General features: G+C 41.6%; 1 protein-coding gene across 1 annotated transcript; it reads left to right on the top strand.

Annotated features, from left to right (window-relative positions):
* Window positions 1–1311: 1311 nt before the first annotated feature.
* On the top strand, window positions 1312–20376 carry TCTN2 (tectonic family member 2). Its single transcript, XM_006909975.3, has 18 exons — window positions 1312–1523; window positions 1685–1786; window positions 2222–2310; window positions 3113–3308; window positions 6006–6106; window positions 8511–8707; window positions 9161–9287; window positions 10083–10224; window positions 11216–11281; window positions 11980–12114; window positions 12326–12403; window positions 13994–14074; window positions 14670–14781; window positions 16615–16721; window positions 17992–18148; window positions 19595–19720; window positions 19889–19977; window positions 20159–20376. The coding sequence occupies exons 1-18, from the start codon at window positions 1442–1444 to the stop codon at window positions 20278–20280; spliced, it is 2109 nt and encodes a 702-aa protein (XP_006910037.1). The 5' UTR covers window positions 1312–1441; the 3' UTR covers window positions 20281–20376.
* Window positions 20377–21521: the final 1145 nt, after the last annotated feature.

Genomic DNA, 21521 nt, shown 5'->3' with positions numbered 1-21521 from the left:
AAAAGTAGAATTCAGTGAAATTAAGGATTTAGAGTACATTTAAAATACCCATGAACGGTAGTGTTTGCCTAAATTATGTTTTACTAAATGTTAAAGCATTTTGAGCCAAGGAGTAAAATAATTAAGCATGCCAGTTTTCCTCACTGTAAATGGTTACTCTCTTAAGAAATGGTTAGTAAATAACAAGTATTTACATCATTGACAACCTTCCTTTTTGTAAAGTTCTCCTAGGCTTTATTCCCAGACATCAAGAGATTTAAGCACTTTGCCATGTTTAGCGCTAAAGTTCCTGCTGCAGCAATTTTCAGTTTTTCAAGAGAGTATAAGAAAAAGATAATGCTCGGAATATTGATCAGATTTGCTGATCAATTAATATGTGGCTGGGAAAAATATAACAATATGGAGAGTCATAGGCAAACTTTTACTCGTTGCTCACTATTGGTCAGGCATAGCATGAACCTTGTACCTGTGGCTTGTCAGCTGATTGGTACCCACCCCTCTGATAGCTAATGAAACGTGTGAACCTTTATTGAGTGCTTACCATATGCCAGGCATTGGTCTAAACTCATGATAATGTTACCTCATTTAATTCTCACACAATCCTGTTCGGGAGGGACTGTTACCTCTTTTTTACAGAGGAGGAAACTCAAGCTTAGAGAAATTAAATTACTTGCCTAAGGTCTCTTAGGGTGGAAGGAAGGGGAAATCCCAAACCCAGGGCATTCCGACCTCAGACTCCTGCGCTCTTAGTTACCTAACCGTAATAATACTTGAGATGCATCCAGGCTGTTGACATAAGAAAAATGAAATTTTTTCCAGGCAGAATTCTGGTACTTTTGCATCAGTCCTAATGGTGGGCCAAACTTTTTTGTGTGTTCTTTGATAAGATCTGCTTTCGGAGTGCTGAGAGCTCTGTGTGGTAAAACAACAACAAAAAAGCGAAATAATAAACCTTCAAAAAACTGGGAGGACAAAGACAATTCAACAATACAATTATTAGCACTGCAGCCTCACCCCCTTTTTGTCCCTTCCTCCAAATTCCCATAAAAATCAAGTTTATTAAGGCGCTCATTTAGAAGCCGGTGCCTGTAGCCTCGCTGTTGCAGTGTGATGGAATTAACTCTGGGGTGGGGGTACTCCAGTTTTCAAACTGCACGCGGACTCCCACTTTTTCCTTCATCTATGTGTGTGAAACAGCTAAAAGGCGCAAGGCCTGTGGGCGGAGCCGGGATGCTGGGGGGCGGGCTCTATCTGCCGCTGGCCCAATCACGGCGCGCCGCGGCGACAGGCCGGCGGCCGATTGGTGGTTGCTATAGCTCCCGGCGTTCGCTTGCCAAGATGGCCGCGGCGGGGCCGCGGGGCTCTCTGTGTGGTTTCTGGGAGCTTCCCTGCTTCTGAGGCGGTCGCGGTTCTGTCGCACTGGCCTCGCCAGGCTCTGGGCATGGGCTTGCCGCCGCCGGCCTCTCTCCTTCTGGGGGTCCTCCTTCTGCAGGGCGTCCTGAGGCCGCTGTGGGGCGACCTGGGTGTGTAGCGCGGGGCAGGGGCCTGCAGGGCCGGGCTGAGGGGACGAGGCGTTAAGGGGCCAGACTTCGACTCTGGAATCACTGCCACAGGAAGCACCACACCGCTTAGGAGGGGACTCTGCCACTGTTAACTCCTCCCTGTCCCCTTCTTTCTCGCCTAGTTTTCGTCCCTCCTTTCATCCGCATGTCCAGCCCTGCGGTCAGCGCGTTCCTGGTCGGAGTCACGGAGAATGTGTCCCTGGCCCTACTGCAGGACGAGGCAGGTAAAGAGTCCCGCCCTTCTTGTGGGGAGGGTGGGGTTGGGCCGCCCAAGTAAACTGGCTAGGTGGCACCCACCTCCGTCCCCTGCCGCCGTCCACTGCAAAGTCGGTACTGGGGCTGCTGTGGACCAGAGGACCGATGGACAAGTTCGAGAAAAGAAAGCTGGGAATCTTAACGGCTAGTATCCATTGAGCTATCTATCCCCTGTGCTTTACACGCAACGCCTCGGTTTCCTAATAAGAACAGTAATATCTTTGAATCCCATTAGACAAATGAAGACACGGACGTTCAGAGAGGTTGTCACTTGTCCAAGGTCACACAGCTTGTAAAGGGCCCGGTCCTGTGCTTGGAAAGGGATTTCATCCCAGGGAGCGGGTTTCGAGAGTGCACCCCCATAGCTGCTGGGTAATCCCTCTTTGCATTCTCATCTCCTTTAGGATTATTGCCAGTTCCCGCTTGCAACGTGCTGAACAATGAGACAGGAGACTGGAGTTTGACTGTGACTCCCAGCGCTGTAAGGCCAGAGGTAAAATCTGTAGAGGCCCACCTTCAGTGGTCTCTTGACTGGACAGACAAGGTGTAGCCGTCTCAATGCTCAGAACTGCCATCAAACTATGGGCTATCAGGTCTAGCGGACACCCATCCAGCTGGGAGGGTCTTACCCTGGGGTTGAGGGTCCTTGGAGAAGTCACAAGGGGTCTGTGAATCCTCTGAAATTATGTGCAAAATTACATGTGTCTGTGCATTTTTCTGATGAGAGGATCGCCAGCTTTCATTAGATTATCAAATGGGTTTGTGACTCAAAAAAGCATCATAAACCACTGATCTCACCTGACTCCGAGTTTATGTGTAAGGACCCTCAAGCCTGGAGAGATTAAAGATCTTTTACTTAATAACTATTTTACTGAGTGCCTCTTATGTGCGAGGCATCAACTCCAGAGTTTATAGAGGATGAGAAAGACAGACTTTGCCTGAACCCCAGGAACTAGGGACTCTTCAGTAACTGTGTGTGAATTTAATCTTCTGTTGGTAGGATCACAAAGAAACTAAAAAGGTGCTAGACAAACTGAGTTTTCAGACCTCTAGCTTTCTTGAGTATCCAAAAGTTGCTTACTTTTATGTTAAACTGAAGATTAGGAATCAGGGCTCGCGTATTGAATATTATGGGTGGAATTAAACAGAATTATGTCATCGTTGTATAAAATTTTCCTTTTGTAAAATGAACTGAGGCTGATGTGTGATTTTCATATGTTTTCCATTATGTGTTCTAATAATTATAGATGCTGTTTTGAGTCACTTTAAAAAGTACAGCAATGTTTTCCTTTCAGAACGTGTTGGAAGTGACGGTGAGGTTGAATAGGGATCTGCAATGGTGTCCCTCCAGTGAGACGCATTCCTTCCCAGAGTCCCCATGTATTATCCAGACTCTTCTGGTTTCGGCATCTCACAATTCAACCTGTTTAGCACATCTACTCATTCAAGCGGAGATTTATGCCAATTCTTCTCTGGCCCATAATGCATCAGGCAAGTGGAGTCTTTGACTCTCAAAGCAGTCACGTCACACGTTATCTGTTTATCCGTGTATGCCATATAATTTGTATACCTTACTTCACTCTTGAGTTTGTTTTGCCTTCGGAACTTATTTTCCTTTTGTTTAACTTTCTTATTTTAAAAGTTTCCACTTTGTACTGTTTTACTTAAGATTTATTTTATCTTGTTCTATATATTTTTTTTTTTTGTAAGCCTCCTTAAATCCTTTTTTGGGAGAAGGTGAAGTTCGTTTCTATGTATTGATTCTCATGACTTCGTCTTAAAACAAAAAAAAACAAAAAGTTGAGAAAAAAAGGGAAGACTCGTAAATGAGTTTATAAAAAACAGCAGATTTTCAGTAAAGGCTTTTGACCACTGACTCCTTTTCCCAGAGGCAGCCTGCTAACTTTAGAAGCATATATTCCCTTCTTTAAAAAAATATACAGTAATAACACACAATACACTATTTTGTACCTTTTAAATATAGTATAACTTAATCAACAGCTAATAACTTAATAATTAATTAATAAAATAACTAAATATATGCAGAGATCGTCGCATATGAATACATCAGGGTTCACCTCATTCTTTTAATAGCCGCATAGTATTCCATTGTGTGGATGTACCACTGTCTAACTAGTCTCTTAGTGATGGAATTTAAGTCATTTTTCGCTTTCGATACTGTAACTGGTGCTTACAGCAAATATCACTCTGCACATACATCTTTGGTCATGAGAAAATGGTTTTGTATTATTCTCCCTTTCACATAATGGCATTATTCTAAGAACGAAAGCTATGCCGATGTTGAGGGGCACTTTGATGGGAGCCACCACCATGTTCCCTGTCCCTTGCAATAAACTCTAGCATCTCTTGCCTTTGCAGTCACTTGGGATGAAGGGAAAAGCATTTCTTTTTGGTAGCAAAGGTCTGTCACTTGAGACTGTCACTTCCCTTATCACAAGCCCTAACTGTGGTCCTCCTTGTGGTTTTGGAAGTTTAAGAGAATGAGATAAGTTAGGATAGTGCCATTCGATGGGCTACTCTGCCCTCAGCATCTCGGATGGGAAGATCGCTGATGTATCTTGCTAAGCGTGATAAGTAGATGCAGACGGGTGGGTATAGCATGGAAAAAGGATGTATATTTATATTTATGTAAAGAAATTCTGGAAGGCTATCTGAGAAACTAACCATGTGCTGCCAGATTAGGGGGCGATGGGGAAAGAGCTGAGAGGAAAGACTTTTACTCGGTACCGTTTTACATCTTTTGGATTTTTTTGAACCATGTATATCTATTACCTATTTTAAAGGTTTCAACATTTTTTTAGAAGAAGAAACTTTTTCTAATGCTTAAAATTCAAAACAAACCAAAATATAATATTCACTACATGCTTTAAAAAAAGTGCAGGAGGGTTTAATGGTAGCTATATCATTCAAAGCAGTGACTTTTTTTTTTCTCTTAAAAAATATGCTTGACCATATTTAGGTAATATTTCAGAATGTCTTTGCACAAATAGTCAAGTGTAAGAACATTAGCATCTTTGCATATTGGTAATTATGAGGCGTCCGCTCTGACCCCATGAAAATGTGAAAGGTTTTGCACCCAGTCAGACAGAGATCAGAACAAGAGGGACAGAAGGGCAGACAGGAGGTACGTGGTGTGCTTTGTAGCAAAGGAGCCATCACATGACATGATGTATAGACAGACACAGACATTTCTATACATCACATAGTAAAACCCTGTTCTAAAATGGCCGGCTTAGGTCATATGGGGTTGACTGTACTGAGCATCAGACCTGGGATGTGGTCTGTTACTCGGACCTTCTTCTCGTTCCCAATACCATTGACACACTAGGGTTCGACTATATTATAGCATAGAACATATAATTAGTTGTTACTTAGACGCTTCTGCTGCCATGTCATTAAAGTTAACGGTTAAATAGAGTTTAAACAAATAATCACTGCCTAGTTTTTCACCATGTACCATATCCTAGGACAAAAATGAAATCCAGCATACTGAAACTTTTATCTGATAAATTATTGCAGAGAAGCTAGAAATCATCTCCAGCTTCTGAATTAGGAGGCCAAAATGCAATGTAATGTATTCCTTTTCCAATCAATGTAAAAATTGTTAATTTCCCCCACACTCGAGCCAGAATCAGGCTGTGAAGGTTTGGATTTATGGGGCGGTAGGACTGGAGGTCGAGCATGTTGTACAATTACATATGATCTCATGGTCCGATGGGTTCCTCAAGTAAGCCATCTGAAGTGTTACCATGCTTTAGTGTTCGCTGCTGGAAGAGGTAATGGATTCGAAGGGTGAAGGCGTAATATCTGTCTGTGTTACGGAAGGGATCGTGCACTGTGCTGAGAAATAAGATCAGTGCATTGCATTCGCCCTAACTTGTAAATTTTAGCCACTTGATTATCTTTGAGGTCAACTGTGACTTCTCCAGTTTGTTATAACTAGCACATTTTCTGATATTCGGGTTTCTGGTGGAGTGGTAGATACAGGTCTGAGATGCATTTAGCTCATTTTGAGGGATCCCTTACTTGTTCAATATTTGGGAATGGTGATTCGTAAAACAGTGATTTATAAAACAGTGATCCAGCTTTCTTTTGAAGGTAAAAAATGTGGCAGTGCTTTGTCAGAGTGTTTCATAGCTGAACTTCTCTGTCGTTTGTACTTTTCAGAGAACGTGACTGTTATTCCCAACCAGGTGTATCAGCCTCTTGGTCCTTGTCCTTGTAATTTAACAGCCGGGGCCTGTGACATTCGCTGCTGCTGTGACCAGGTACGCTCTTTCTGGTTATTTGGTACAAAAATGATGGTACCTGGTAGCCTGCGAAGGGCACCAGAGATTCTCCATTAACAGATTTTTAATGGGTGGTCTTCCCAAACTGAGACTTATTTCATGTTGCAAATTGTTTTCAAAATGAGTATTTTCTTATTTAGTATTTTCAGTAGAGTTTATGGAAGGAAAAAAATGTATCTCTTTGGACAAAGTCATGATTGTGATGATTAGACAGAGAGGGTGATTTTACTGTCTTATTTAGAAGCCTTTAAGAAAACATGAAAAGGAAAAAGAAAACACAAAAAGGAAAGAAAATACATTTTTTCAGCAATTTTTTTTTTAGAAGAAATTATAGAGTTGTACCACCACCACGATGATCTAATTTTAAAACATTTCTATCACCCCCAAAAGAAACCCTGTGCCCATGGGCAGCCACTCCCGTTCCCCCTCCCCCAGGCTACTGTTACCCTCCGCCCTGTCTCTGCAGATTTGCCTCTTCTGCACGTTGCGTCCACATGGAGTCCCGCGCTCCATGGCCTTTTGTGTCTGGCTTCTCTCACCCAGTGTCACATTGTCAAGGGTCATCCGTCTTGCAGTGCATGTCAGTGCTTCGTTCCTTGTTGTGGCTGGACAATATTTCGTTGTATGGGTGGACCCCATATTACTTACCCCTTTACCAGTAGATGGACATTTGCGTTGTTTTCACCTTTTGGCCATTGTGAACTGTGCTGCTGAGAACATTGTGTACAGATTTTTGTACGGGATGTGTGTTTCCCTTTCTTTTGGATGTATTACTAGGGGTGGAATGTTCTGTCACACGGTGAGTGTTTTTAACCTTTTGAGGAACTGTTCCAAAGTGGCCGCACCATTTTACATTCTCATCAGCAATGATGAGGGTTGCGATGTTCCACATCCCCACCAACGGTCCTTATGATAATCTTTTTGAATACAGCCATCCTGGTGGGTGTGAAGTGGTCTTTCATTGTGATTTTGATTTGTATGTTTCTAGTGGCAAATGATGTCGAACATCTTTTCATGTGCTTATTGGCCATGTTTATATCTTCTTTGAAGAAGTGTCTATTTAGACCCTTTGCCCATTTTTTAATTGGGTTGTCTTTTTGTTGTTAAATTATAGGAGTTTATTGTAAATTCTGGATACTTATCAGATGTATGATTCGCAAAACCTTCTATTGTATAGGTTGTATACTTTCTTGTTGGTGTCCTTTGAAGCACACAAGTTTTTGAATTTGATGAAGTTCAGTTTATCATTTTTTTCTTTTGTTGCTTGTGCTTTTGGTGTCATATCTAAGAAACTGTTGCTTAATGCCGGGTCAAATACACATTTTTAATCCTTATTTTAGATTTAAGAGGAACGAGAGATGCACAAGAGGCTCCTTTACTGGGACCCGAGTCACTCCCACTTTTGGATGAATACAATTATGTCATGGTGGGCTTTACTAAATGGGAAAGGAAAGGTTAGGGTCTTCATTTATGTTGTCATTCTTATACTAACAATTGTACTTACACTAACAATTATATTTAATTAAAAAAGAAAACATTCTAAATCCGTTTAGATGCCAATAGCAATGTCAAAATGGCATTCTCTTCCCCTTTCTTCCAGACTGCGTTACTGTGCCCTGTTTCACTTCCTCTCGTGTTTGTAATGCACGGTGCGTATACACACGCAGCACCAGCCACCGGCACCGATCCGTATTCTGGATCAGTGACTTCACATAACTGCACCTTGCCACTTCATACACGCTCGATTTTTAATTTGAATTTCTCTTATTTAAAAAAATCAATCATTTTCTTTTCTGCCTTTAATAAACAAAGGATTCAGGCTATATCTAACTTTTTAATTCAATCATTTGTGAAACAAGGAAGAATATAGGTGAATCAGTGAATGCGTGAATAAGGTGACATCAGTCGTGGTGACATTAATCACATCCTGTTGGGCCTTAAGGGTTCCATGGGGGACATGGACTGTTGTCCTAACTCTCAGTGTCCTTTGGTTTCTCAGGGATGGGACTGGAATGCGGATGACAGTTAAGTCGGGACGTTTACTCCATTTCATTCCCCGTTGGGGGTCTATTCTGCATTATCTTTTCTTCTCTGTGTACTTTTTTGTGGGCACATCTTATGTCCCCAGTAGAGCTGTTCCCTTGAACGTTCGAAGTTCCTGACTGGGAGGCTCGTGGGGAATTGACTAAGGCAAGTCTGGCGCGATTTGCTTTCCGGTGGCACCGAGCCCTTTGGGCCGAGCAGGCGTGTGTGTTTGCTTCTTGCTTCTTGCTTCCTGCACGGTGCCCTGTGGCTTCAAAGCATTCGCCCGCTTGCCAGGGGAGCTGGCGGCGGTCAGCGGCAGCCTTGGTCATCTCCGCGCTCCTCCCCATGCTCTTTCCAGGAATGCTCCTCGGATTTAAGAGGGCTCTTCAGGGAGTCCTGCTTCACCGGCGTCTTCGGGGGAGACGTGAACCCTCCTTTCGACCAGCTCTGCTCCGTGCGGAAGGCGCGCCGAGTCCCGGCCTGGTTCCCGTTCCTGTGCGTGCAGTCTCCCCTCGCCAACTCGCCCTTCCTCGGCCACTTCTACCACGGCGCGCTGTGAGTGTGCCAGCCGCTGCCTGGGAGAGGGCAGCGCCTCCCCGCCCCCGACGGCGGGTCGCGTCTTCTCAGGGCCTCCCCGGACGCTCTGTGCTCACGCGCCCAAGTCTAGGTTCAAGTCCGGCTTTCGGGTGCTGAGCTGGTTTTGTGCTAAGTAACTGGAAGGAAATAAATGGATCGATACAGGGCAACAGGGCAAAGGGTGGTGGGCTCTTGGGGGCCCTGAGCTGTGTCTCACCTTTCTGTGTTGTTGAAACTTTACAATGTTATTGTTATTGAAGTAAAAATTTGTGTAACGTAAAATTAACCATTAACCACTTTAAAGTATACGATTCAGTGACGTTCAGTACAAGTATTATTTTTGTAATTAAAAAAGTAAAGAAAAAATTTAAACGAACAGTTGTTTTTAGCAGATAATAGCTAAAGTATTAGCGATAATCTTTCTTATTACAGTTCCTCGAGACAACACGCTTCCTTTGAAATGTATTTGCACACTGAGCCAAAAGACTTTTCAGACTTTGGTTACAAACAAGGAGATCCAGTTATGACTGTAAATAAGACATATTTTACTATTCCGCAGGTAATAATTTCTATTTTGATATGCTGGAGCCTTTTTTTATTTTCCCCATCCTACTGTTAACTCATATTGCTCTTAAAAATCTCACACGGAGTTACATTTTTTTTTTTCCTATGGACTTGCCAGGCACTCTCAACTATTTATGGTCCCTGGATTTTTTTAATAGTCACTCTGAAATTAATCACTGTTTGCTAAATCTAAGAGTGAACTTTTTGAATAAAACCAGAAGATATTCTATGAATTTCCATTGAAGTAACTATCATTCCTCACTTCTGTTAGTTTTAATAGCCGATTTCTAGTCAGCTATAAATATTTAATTTGATATAATATTCCAGAATTAAAAAAAATATTTTAAGGCTATAGTTTTACATGAACTCTTTCTTTTTTAAAGTTTAAAATTCTAAGGAAAAAAAATATTTGTTAGAACAAACATGGCAGTCTAAAAATCGTTTCACTTTACTATTCCTGTGAATTCATTTTTGTGGTTTTAACAAAAATCTGGTTGTCATGAGAGAGAGAAAATGAAGTTGAACATAATCATGTTTATTCAAAGTAAGTGGCGCTGGGCAGGGAATTTTCTTTGTTTTCATGAAATAATAATACTCACTGTGATTCTTTAACCTGTGGCTTCTAGACTCTGATTTACAAATTAACTCTATATTTTGCTGGTTGGCTAGTCAATGGACTAGCCGTTGCTGAGGCTCCCCCAGCGATAGAGCAGGCTGCAGAAAGCACCCGTCTATGGGACGCCAACCTGTGACGAGATCATCAATCTGTTGGGGTTTCCCTCACCCTCAGGTGTCCCTGGCTGGGCAGTGTATGCAGAGCGCCCCAGTGGCATTCCTTCAGAATTTCGATGTTCGGTGCATCACAGATTTGAAAGTCTACCAAGAACAAGATGGTATTACCAATTTGAGGATAAAGACTGGCATAATGGGAGGTATGTTACCTGGGCTTGAAGAAAGAACACAGACCCAGTCATTTAGGTAAGCTATGCTCTCATGGGGATACAGATCACTTCTGCAGGACCAACTGACAACCATGTTTTAACCACTGATTGACGAAGGTGTTCTCCTCGGAAGAAATTCGGTTGCTTTAGATGCATATTGCATATTAATTCCTTTTTATAAACTGAGATAAATTCACAGAACAAAATTAACCCTTTTAAAGTGTAGAGTTCATGGGCATTTTGTACACGCACAAGGTTGTGCAGCCGTTACCTCGTCTCCCCAAAAGGAGGCCCCGTCCCCGTTAAGCAGTCACTTCCTTTGTTCCCCTCGTCCTGAGCCCTGGCAGCCACTCATCTGCCTTCTGTCTCTGGGGGTTTGCACGTTCTGAACGTTTCACAGAAATAGGATCATATGAGTGTGGCCTTTTGCGTCCGACTTCTTTCACTCAGCATCACGTTCTGCGATTAATCCATTGTGTGACGAGACCGCATGTTGTTGTCCATTCATCCCTCGATGGATGGTTGTTCCCGGCTTTTGGCTGTTGTGACAGTGCTGCCGTGGTCACTTGCATACAGTGTCTGTGCGCATGTGTGTTTTCCTTTCTGTCGGATGTGTGCCTAACTGCTGAGTCACGTGCTACGTTGCCTCTTTGACAAAGCACTGAACTATTTCCTAAAGTGACCGCACAGTTTTGCGTCCCCGCCAGCAGTGCATGTGTGTGCTTTATGACTGGAGAGAGAGTTAGAGAGAGAGTCTCCAGGTCGTCCCCACTGGCTTATGGATCCTCCTCCCCAATTGTCATTAGATGCCAAGAGTGGTGGGGTTCAGCTTTGATGGTGTTTGGAGAGCGGGGGAGAGTTTTGCAGTCGGCACACGGAGCAGCGCAGTTACCACGTTTGCTCGGTCAGCTTTCATTTGTGAGTGCATGTGATCGTGTGAGGCCTTGTCGTCCTGTGGAAGTTACTCTGTGTCTCTTTTCAGGCATCATTACACCAAAAGTAACCTACGAGGAAGCCACTGACCTGGACAAATTCATCACCAGTGCAGGTATTTTAATGTTTATATCATTTCCATAGAAACATAGATGTCATTTCTTATAAGCAGTATATAGTTCTAGAGTAAAATACATTTCTATTAAAAATTGAGTTGGAGCACAACAGTTAGAAAGATACCCCATTAGCATTTTGTTTGTTCCTGTTCCGTCTTCCCGTGGCGGCGTAGTCTAGGTGACCTTGAGCCGCATCTTTCACAGTCCTGGGTCATGTGGGCTCCAGGACCGTTTCTAGTTCTCAAGGTCTGCGAACCTTTTATTCAATGTCTTTCAGAAAGTTAAGGAATTCTTTAAGACTTCTTTTTGCTTCTCTCTGTCTTTCTTTTTGATAATTAAACTTTGCAGGTATGATGCAGCCAAATAAGTCATGCAGTTTGGCTGATATTACCAGGACTTTTGTTTTGAATGAAGGACACTATCTGTGTTTCTCTTCAATGCATTATAATTCTCAAATTTCATTACTTGATCAGATATTAGTAGAGTGGCTACAGTATAGTATTGAAGTAGACAGCAGGCCTCCGTATCAACCCGTGAGCCGGGGGACTGGGGCTACAGAAATCAAACGGAGGGGACAGACATCATGCAGGATGTTGTGCTGGTTTAGTAGGGGCGGCTAACGCGGACTTGGTGGGCCGACGATGGACCTGAGCCCAAAACGAGTCTTTAATTTATGAAAATATTCTTTTATTTGCAGAAATACTTTTAACTGATGGATCAGCCCCCAGAAACGTGACTGTGGAAGAACATTATATTTTCAGATGGAATAATAATACAATCAGTGAAATAAATGTCAAAATTATTAGGGCAGAAATTAACGCCCACCAGGAAGGTAACCGTTGATGGCAGCCAGACTGCTTTCAGTTTAAGATACTTTTTTTCTTTCCTCAAGATCCTCATAATTATAACACATCAAACTAAGTCAGACTTGTTTCTTATTTGTATTTGTGACTTAATAAAAACAACATATTTTTTTTTTGCACATCAAAATTCGATTATAAGGTAAAGAAAATAACACTGAGGAATAATTTCTTTATTTCTAGGAATCATGACACAGAGATTTACGGTCAAATTTTTAAGCTATAACAGTGGTAATGAAAAGAAAACATCTGGAAATCCAGGTAAGCCAGCACCTGTCAGTCACTGATCGTACAGACATAGTTTAGTGCATCTGTCCTCCCCGTAACGGTGATTGTAAGTAACTCTCCAATTTTAGTTTGTGACTCAGACCTTTCCCTTTATTTCTCTTTTGTGACACTCTATTCTTTTTCTGATAACAACTTGATTTTTTTTTTTTTTTACATAAATCATCATAGATAATAACAAGTTGCTGTGAATGCAAACCATTCTTTGTCCTTAGCTCCTGGTCTTTTGAAAAAGAGATAATGTATTTAAAGTGTTGGTAAAACTAGCTTTTTTTTTTTTCAAGATAAAATAATTTATTTAATGAGTTGATGTTATATAAGGGGAAGGTATCTTCAATTTCATTGATTACAGAAGAAATAAATACATGGTAGGTGACAACAGAATTTTTGATTTTGCAAAAATATAGCTCTCAGTCCTTGAAAGTCATATAGTATTTAATAGCTTATTATTAAATTCAGTAGATCTACTGAAACACTTCATTTGCAAATGCAATTTGAGAAATATAAGTTGGTATCTGTATAGTACATATCATCATACATAGTCCAAATAGAAAGACCCAACATTGATTCTTAGCTCTGCTACTAACTAGCTGGTGATTGGCCATATAGTACATATCATCATACATACTCCAAATAGAAAGACCCAACATCGATTCTTAGCTCTTCTACTAACTAGCTGGTAATTTCTCAGGTGTCAGTGTGTTTTCACCTGTGAAACTGATGATGGGCTGGGTGACAGAAGTCACTTATTGATAAAGAATAAGCTGCAGAGGATGGGTTCCTAACCTGGGCCCCGGGGAGAGCCCTTGTGGGGACTGTGAGCTCCAGGCCCTGTCCTGCTTTTTGTATATATGTGCAAATATATTGCCACCCGCTGGAGCTTTTAAAGGTGAAATGTCATGGTCGTCATCATGGTGTCTACAACTTATTTTCAAATGGTCCTGCCCCTCCCCCCAAAATGTCTCTCTCTCTCTCTAGAGAAGTGTATATTATATAATATAGATAAGACAAATATGGCTAAATACTAACAGTTGTTGATTTTAGGTGGTGGCTCTATTGGTGTTCATGGTATTACTTTCAATTTTCCACACATGTGAACATTTTCATAATAAAAGTTGGAAACAATAAGTTGGATTACTAAGAGATGGATGAGGAGTAGGACCTGAACCAGACCTTGAGGTCGAATTGATTTACTAGAAAATGGTTGCATTGAAAGGTTACTTTGATTTGAGTTTTCAAGCTCCTGTGATGAACTCGATACCAGTCACTCAGCAAGTATTCATGAACTGGCCTGCTCAGTGTCTTGTTCTCCAGTGTGAGAGATCCAAGGTGGACTCTTACCTGCTTTTTACTTTTCGGATTCTATCTTTAAAATTTAAAAATCACAAACAAAACAAAAGGAATGAAGGAGGTGCCCTTCTCTCAAGGCTATTTTGAGAAAGCTCTGCCTGTGTATTTCTTTTCCCTGTGAATACTTCCTTTCTCTTATTTGATGAGCTAGTGCCCGCTCTGTTGGATTAACTTTGGGAGGAAAGATGCTAACTCTCATTCCTGGTGCTTGTCTAGGTTACCAAGTTGGCAGGCCTGTTCGGGCCTTAAACACCGACGGGGCGAGCAATGTTACGACTTTGCACCTCTGGCAGTCAGGTAACTGCTTCGGTAATGCGGCCAGCTCTTCGGTAAACTGGAATTGGAGATATTACTATATTTTGAATCTAATCGAGTGGTCAATTACTTTAAAGTTCATTTGGTTTATTTAGCTGAGTAGGGGGTGTTTTTCATCCTCTACAGCTTGCTTTCTTTTCTTTTCTTTTTTCTTTTGTAAAATATGTTACATGGTTTGCATCTGAAGTGCTGGTTATTAGTAAGAGAGATTTAAATATGGGGTTGGCTCTAGCGTCCCTTGTTTTTGTTGCTTGTAGCCCAAGATGATGCTAATTGGAGACTTGAGAATAGCTTTGCTCCAAACTATGGAGACTCTTTGCATCAGCGGTGGTCACCCACGTCTGCCAGAAGGCATTCAATTTCACGTTCAAAACAGACCTTTGATCCCTGGTTTTCTGGTGCAGAAAGGCGCCTTTGTTCAGTTGGAAAGGATTAGGGTACCGGTGACCTCAGTTCTGGAAAATGGAAACTTTATTTCTACTTATTGTTTTCTCTCAGTTTTTCAAAGAAAACTTTGACATTCATCTTTACTTTTATTTAGCAAAAATAGTAAGAGGATAATCTCTTTATTTTACAGTTGGAAAGGGTTTGTGTTCATCAGCAACTTTCAAACCCGTTTTATTTGGAGAAAATACGCTTTCTGGATGTCTTTTAGATGTTGCGATTAATGAAAACTGTTCTCAGCTCAGGTGAGTGTTTCGTTGATGACCTTAGTTGCATTTTGAGTGGTTTGCTTAAAGTTAATTCACTGAGTGAGTACTAAAGACAACGTGAATTTGAAAACTTGGAGTCTGAATAAAAGACTTACGTAAAAGCAATAGTGAATAAAGAATAAACGCAAACTTCCAATATAATTTAGAGTCGATGCAAATAGACTTCTCTCTTAGGACTAGACCCATTTCATCCATGTTTACTCACATGTCTCTGCTGAAGTGTGTTCAGGTCATTGGAACTCAGCACTGCCAGAACTGTGAAAAGGGCCAGAGCCAGGCGTAATTGGCATGAGTCACATTTAAAGAATAGTTAAGCCCTGTTACTGGGTGTATAAGGAAATTTCCATTCAATTGGGTGGCATTTGGGAAGTGTATTTGTGGATATGCATATACATTCTTTCTTTTTTTTTAATCGAGGTTGAATTCACATAACATAATCAATCATTTAAAAATGAACAGTTCAGTGGCGTTTAATAGTCACCACCTCTGTTTAGTTCCAGAGCAACTTCATCTCTGTGAAAGGAAACCCATACGCTTCACCATCACCCCCATTCCTCCCTTCCCGAACCTCTGGGAACAGCCAGTCTGTGTTCTGTCTCTGAGTATTTTGTATAAACGGAATTGTACAATACCTGTCCTTTGTGCCTAGCTTCCTTTGCTTAGAATAATGTTTCTGAGGTTCATCCGCATTGTAGTGTGTGTCAGTGCTTCACTCCTTTTTAAGTTTGAATAATACCCCATTGTATGGATGGACCGCTTTCCGTTTATCCATCACCTGTTGACGAACATTTGAGTTGCTTCCACCTCTTGGCGTTTGTGAATGGTGCTGCTGCAAGCATTCATGTACTAGTTTTTGTTTGCACATCTGAGCCATAAAATGAAGTGAAGATTAAGAATTGGAACTTAGTATCCCTTCTTTCCAGTAATGTCCAGTAAGTTCTTTTGGGCATGTACCCAGGAGTGGAATTGCTGAAACATATAGTAATTCAACGTTCAATTTTTTGAGGAACCAGCAAATTGTTTTCCATAGTGGCTGCATGATTTTATCTTCCTACCAACTATGTAAGAGAGTTCCAATTTCTTCACATCCTCACCAACCCTTGTTATTTTCCACCTTTTTGATAATAGCCATCCTGGTAGGTATGCAGTGGTATCCCATTATACGCATTTTTATACCCATTTCATCTGTAACACATCCTGAGTGACGTAGTTTATCGGGGAGGAGGGAAAATATGGGGGAGACACTGAGAAGGTAAGAAAACTGTAGGAATAAGTTACCTGCAGTGGCTCCTGATCACAAGATGTGAGGCCTGAGTCCCATCAGAGTCTGGCCCCGGGTAGTTGTGAGATTTATACCCTCCAGTGACATTACTGGAAAGAAGGGATACTAAGTTCCAATTCTTAATCTTCACTTCATTTTATGGCTCAAAATTCTAGCTAAATATTTAGGTTTCTTTTACTCTTGAATCACTCTGGCCCATGGATTTATGCTAATAACTTGATATGTGATCTACCAACCTCCCAAATTTTGTGACACTCAACAGAGCCTGTAAAACACATGATACCAACATAAGTTACTAACATTGCAAGTTCAGAGTGAAGGATTACTCTGCATATCCTCCCCTGCTGCTTAGGTCCGTCACGGGAAGGCCATCTAAGAGAAGTCAGACTCCCAGGCAGTTTTTCACACCGGCTCCTGTGGCAGTTTTTTATTTAGGCCCCCAGCGAGCATAACCTAGAGACTTTCTGAAAAGAGTTTTGAGCTGAGACCACGAGTCATGCGCTGAGACGCGTCTCCCTCTCTTTCAGGGAGACCGCTTTTGAACTACTTAATTCGTTAATACAAGCAACTCATGTTGCAATGAGAGGCAACTCCGACTACAACGATCTTAGTGATGGCTGGCTGGAAATAATACGTAAGTCCAAGCTGCCTGTGTGAAACGTGGGAGTTGGTTGCTGTGGCTGCGTAGTGCCCGCGGTGGCCGTACAGCCCTACCTGCCAGGGCGTCTTTCTTTGCTGTGGCTCAACTGACGTTTGTTTAGAGGTTAACGCTCCAGGCAGGAGGCTCTTCACATTCTTTTACCTCTTATCAGACATGACTTTTAAGAGCAAACACACGTGAAGTTCCAATTGTGCAGTGGTTTTACGAGCGAACAGTCTTTTTAAAGGAAGACTAAGTGCTCACTTCACGAGGCCCAGAGTTCGCGTTTGGAAACAGAGCCCACAGGCTGGGGCTTGTTAGCCCCTGGGCTTTGCCATCTAACCAGCTGGTGGGCTGCGAAACGACCGAGGGTGGACGGAAGGGGCCAGTAAAGCACCTGAGAAGCGAAAAGGAGGGGGATTTCAAGACAGAGAACCCATGTTGGTTAGGTAAGAAATCAGCAGATGACACTTTGTTGCCTTCGAGGTGGCAGCAGTCAGCTTCTGTTTCATACAGAAGTCAAATTCATGTGTCAGTCAAAATCACCCTCAATCCTGGTTAATGGACAGAAGAGAAGTGGTATTGAACACATGTGTCAAGGACGAGGAAATTGGATGTCGTAAAGGAACAGTATCACCCACTTTCAAAATCCCGAAAGGAACAAGGAAGTCCCACTCCCCCAGAGTTGCCTTAGAACTTGCCATCCACCTCCTGTAATTGACCTTGCTGTCTCTTCCCCGAATGCCACTTTTCAAGATGAATGAAAATTAGTTTCTCATTCAATTTAATTCTCTTCCTTTTGTATTACTGCTCTGGCAATACATTAGTAAATTGCTTTTTAACTATTCCATGCCAACTAAAGTTGTTAGTATGGATTTGAACTGTCTTATAGTTTCTGTTACAACAGTGACTGCGTGGAATAGCTCTCGAGGCAACTTACTGCGATGATATGGCATTTCCGTTAAACCCTGGGTGGATTTCAGCAAGGACCTTGAGAAAGGAATCAGAATTTATGCTTTTATTGGTGGGTCAAGGACTTTAAAGTTCCAATGACTGACTTAACGTGCCAGAAAACATTTCGAACATATGGGGTAATGTTACGAGGTGACAAATAATTAGGGTCAATTAGAGAGCAAAGCCTCATTAATGTGCTTCCTATCTAATACTATTTCTCTTTTATTTATTTATTTTTGGTATCACGACTTTGTAGAAAAATTGTTATTAAACTATTCTTTCCAAAGTGTACAACCTCACATTTCTGTAGGTGCAGATGCTCCTGATACAAGTGCAGACCTGTCTGTTAGCAGCGCAAATGGCATCTGCCTGGATGTTCCCGCCCAGCTGAGCATCCGCATCCTCACTGCGGATGCCGGTGCAGTGGAAGGGGTCACTCAGCAGGAGATACTTGGCGCAGAGACAAGGTCTGACCACATCTTGGAAAAGCGTAGTTTTGAGAGAGTCTGTAAAGTCGAGGGCACTCCAAGGAATAGGGAAATGCGAACTTAGAATCTGATGGTTTATTTACAAATTGTAGCTATTGGCAACATGATTATATATGTATAAATGGAAAATGTATCAACTATGATTATAATGGAAACTTGTTCTCACAGGTATTTCTAAAGCTGTGTGTAAGGGATTCTACAAGGTGTTTTAGGGGCTACAGAGATGAATAAGAGCTGCTTAGTGCTAAATATATTTCAGAATCCATGAGTGTAATTGACATAGTGACTGGGGAATATTGCCCCGTGGTTAGAGATTTTGACAGCAGACAGGTGGGTTCAAATCATGGCTCTCCCAGTTATGAGCTGTGTGACCTTGACAGTTACTTAACTTCTTCTGAGCTGCAGTTTCCTCAGCTATAAACGGTGACAAAACTTTTATGTATCAGGCCTCTATCAGTTGTTAAGTGATAGGGTCCTACTTTATAGTAACTTAAGCCAAAGGCAAGTTTTTCAGTTTAAGTTCTGAATTGTCCACATACAGGTAGTTCATGGTCCCATGTGGCCATTGGTCTCTTTCCTTCTTATGTTGGTTCCTCTTTCCTTTGAGTGGGCTTCCTTGGGGAGTTTCTCCTCAAGAGGTGGCAAAGATGAACTCCAGCAATTTCAGGCTTATATACAGTTAGAAAGTCTAATGGAAAGAGGGCAGCCCTTTCCCTAGCTTTCTCAAAAATGATCAGGGCAGACTTTTATTGGTTCAATCTCCTGCATGTGCTCCTTCCTGAACCAATCACTGTGGCCAGAGCAGTAGCCAGCTCTGATTGGCTGGGATGAGCAACTGGCCCGCCCCTGGATTCCATTTCTCTCTGCTGGTCCACTCAACTGAGAGCAAGGAGGGCTGGTTCCCCAAGGGAAAACTGGGGTGCAATTACCAGAGGAAAGATGAAAGGATGTTGGGTAGGCAGAAATAACAGATGTTAACCTCTAAACACACCTTGTAGCACTGTTTTGAGAATTATGTGGTGTGTACATACAAAGTACCTTAGCACTGTGCCTAGAACACAGAAAATTCTTTAAAATGGTCAGCTGTTATTGTTATTTTTATTATCATTTTGAGACAAGTGACAAAACAAATTAACTTTAAAAGCACCAGTGTGAAAACGAGAGGACCGGGTAGGAGGTGAAACAAGATTGGCAAAATGCTGTTAACTGTAGCTGGGTGACAAGTCCATGAGGGGGGTCCTTATAGCAATCTCCCTCTGTGTATATCTGAAGATTTTTAATGAAAGAGGGGGTAAAGCACTAGCAGAATTTGAGACTCCTTTAAGGGAATCGCGGTTTATGTCATTGCTATGTCAGGTGCTCGCCGCTCTTAGCAGATCAGTAACACATTCTGGGTACGTTGCCTGCACACTCTCTTCCTCCTAGGTTCTCCTCAGTGAGCTGGCGGTTCCAGTGTGGACTTACTTGTGATGATAAGGCCGACCTTTTCCCTCTCAGTGTGTCCGTCCAGTTTATTAAAATACCTGCACAGTTACCCCGTCCACTGACAAGGTAATCCAGTTGCTGACCTAGTTGACACTATTAAGAAGCAGGAAAAACATATATATAGATATATAGATATTTGAAAATAAGAAGTTTCTTTCTTTAATCAACTTTTTATGCTTCTCATCAAAAGCATGCTTTGTTGTAGCTCTTATAATCTTCCAAAATGTTTTATAGATTCCAGATCAACTTCACAGAGTACGACTGCAACAGAAACGAAGTGTGTTGGCCACAGCTTCTGTACCCGTTGACTCAGTATTATCACGGTATGGTGAAGCCGGTTTCTCCAGTGATTGTCATCATGTTATGGATAGAGGAGTTTTTAAAAGAAAAAATTTACTGATTTTGTTCCTGCTTGAAAATGATCATTATTACTGTTTTGGCTTATTTCTGCATAAATAATTACTGAGGAAGTCGAGAAATAAGACATGATTCATTGTCTTGCAGGGGAGCCTTACTCTCAGTGTGCTGCCAAGGGCTTACTGCTGCTGTCCTTCCCCATATTAGCTGTATTCCTCAGTCACCCCTGGGGCAGAGTTTGCAAAGCTTGGAGTTCAGCTACCGTCTGACTTCTTACAGACCATGGATTTTTACTTCTGTGATTTATTGTATTCCTGCATGCCTCTCTAAAATTTTAATAAAGCTTTATTTTTGTAGGAAATTTTTATCAAGTGCTCTGTGAATTTAATTCACATATGTAGCTATCCAGATGTGCAAAGCAATGCAGAATGGTCATTCTTACTGCCGGATGGAAATGAGCAGAATGCACGAGAGGGTCAGGTGTGCGAATAAATGTTATTAGAAGCTTTATCACAGATTACTAAATTCTTAGGAGGTTTGGTCCAGATTTGTGATTTGTACTTTCGAGTGTCAATCTTTTCAATTTTTTAATATATTTCTGTTGAATTGATGGATTAATTTCCCCTATTCCAAAGAAAGGATTAAAAATTCATAAAGCCTTAAAAATATATGTAGTACAAGAGCACAAAATGAAATGATGAGGGAAGATACGGGAGCTGGGGTGGGGGGGTGGGGAAATATTATGGAGAGGAAAGTTAAAGGAGTGAATGAAAGCCCATGAAAATTTATGCATAACGCCTTGCATTCACCCCTAATTTAGTCTTCAGTTTACAAAAAACCAAATGTGATTAGCTATAGGAATCATACAGTCCATAAAATAAGCTGGTTTTCAATGAAGGACAGTTTTTCCTAGTTGAGTGTTGAAATTTCTCTAGTGGCCGCTTACAAGGGGACAGTCAGCATGATGCAGCCCGGGAGTGGCCACAGAGCAAATCTGAGTTTTCTTCGTGGGCCAGATAAATTTAGTTATTGTTTCAGATGGACTTCGTACATTGTTGATACTTAATTTTGAAAAGTGATTTTAGAAGGAGTACAAATTGTCTTTTATCAAAGAAAAAGAAATACCCAGTGATTAATTAATTGCAGAGATTCGGAAAGTCTAAGTTAGTGTAACTAGCTCTGGAAAATTAATTAAAACTTTTAAATGACAGGTGATTTATTATGATCTTGTGGGCTTGTCAGAATGACTTTTGTACTTAAGAAAGGAAAACTTCTCTTTGGCAGTGGAATGGGACTTGGGGGGCATACTATATGGTTTTAAGTTTTCTAAGTTTATACATTCATATTTGCATTTGAGAAACAAACATTTATTGAGTGGCTACTAGCACTGAGCCCTGGGGTTAGCAAGGCAGCGTCCCTTGTCGGTGGAGGAAACTGACAATAAACACAGACAAGATAATTTCAAACAGGTTTCGGTATGAAGAAAATGAAACAGGGATGTGGTGGGTAG

The sequence above is a fragment of the Pteropus alecto genome, unplaced genomic scaffold (genome assembly GCF_000325575.1).
Source record: "Pteropus alecto unplaced genomic scaffold, ASM32557v1 scaffold213, whole genome shotgun sequence".
NCBI classification, from domain to species: Eukaryota; Metazoa; Chordata; class Mammalia; order Chiroptera; family Pteropodidae; genus Pteropus; species Pteropus alecto.
The sequence above is the reverse complement of the archived record's forward strand: the minus strand, read 5'-3'. Positions and strand labels throughout refer to the sequence as shown.

Coding starts and splice junctions, on each gene's coding strand:
- TCTN2 (XM_006909975.3), top strand. CDS start 1,442: ATGGGCTTGCCGCCGCCGGCCTCTCTCCTTCTGGGGGTCCTCCTTCTG. Junction 8,708..9,160: donor CACTTCTACCACGGCGCGCT/GTGAGTGTGCCA, acceptor TTCTTATTACAG/TTCCTCGAGACAACACGCTT. Junction 19,721..19,888: donor TTACCCCGTCCACTGACAAG/GTAATCCAGTTG, acceptor AATGTTTTATAG/ATTCCAGATCAACTTCACAG.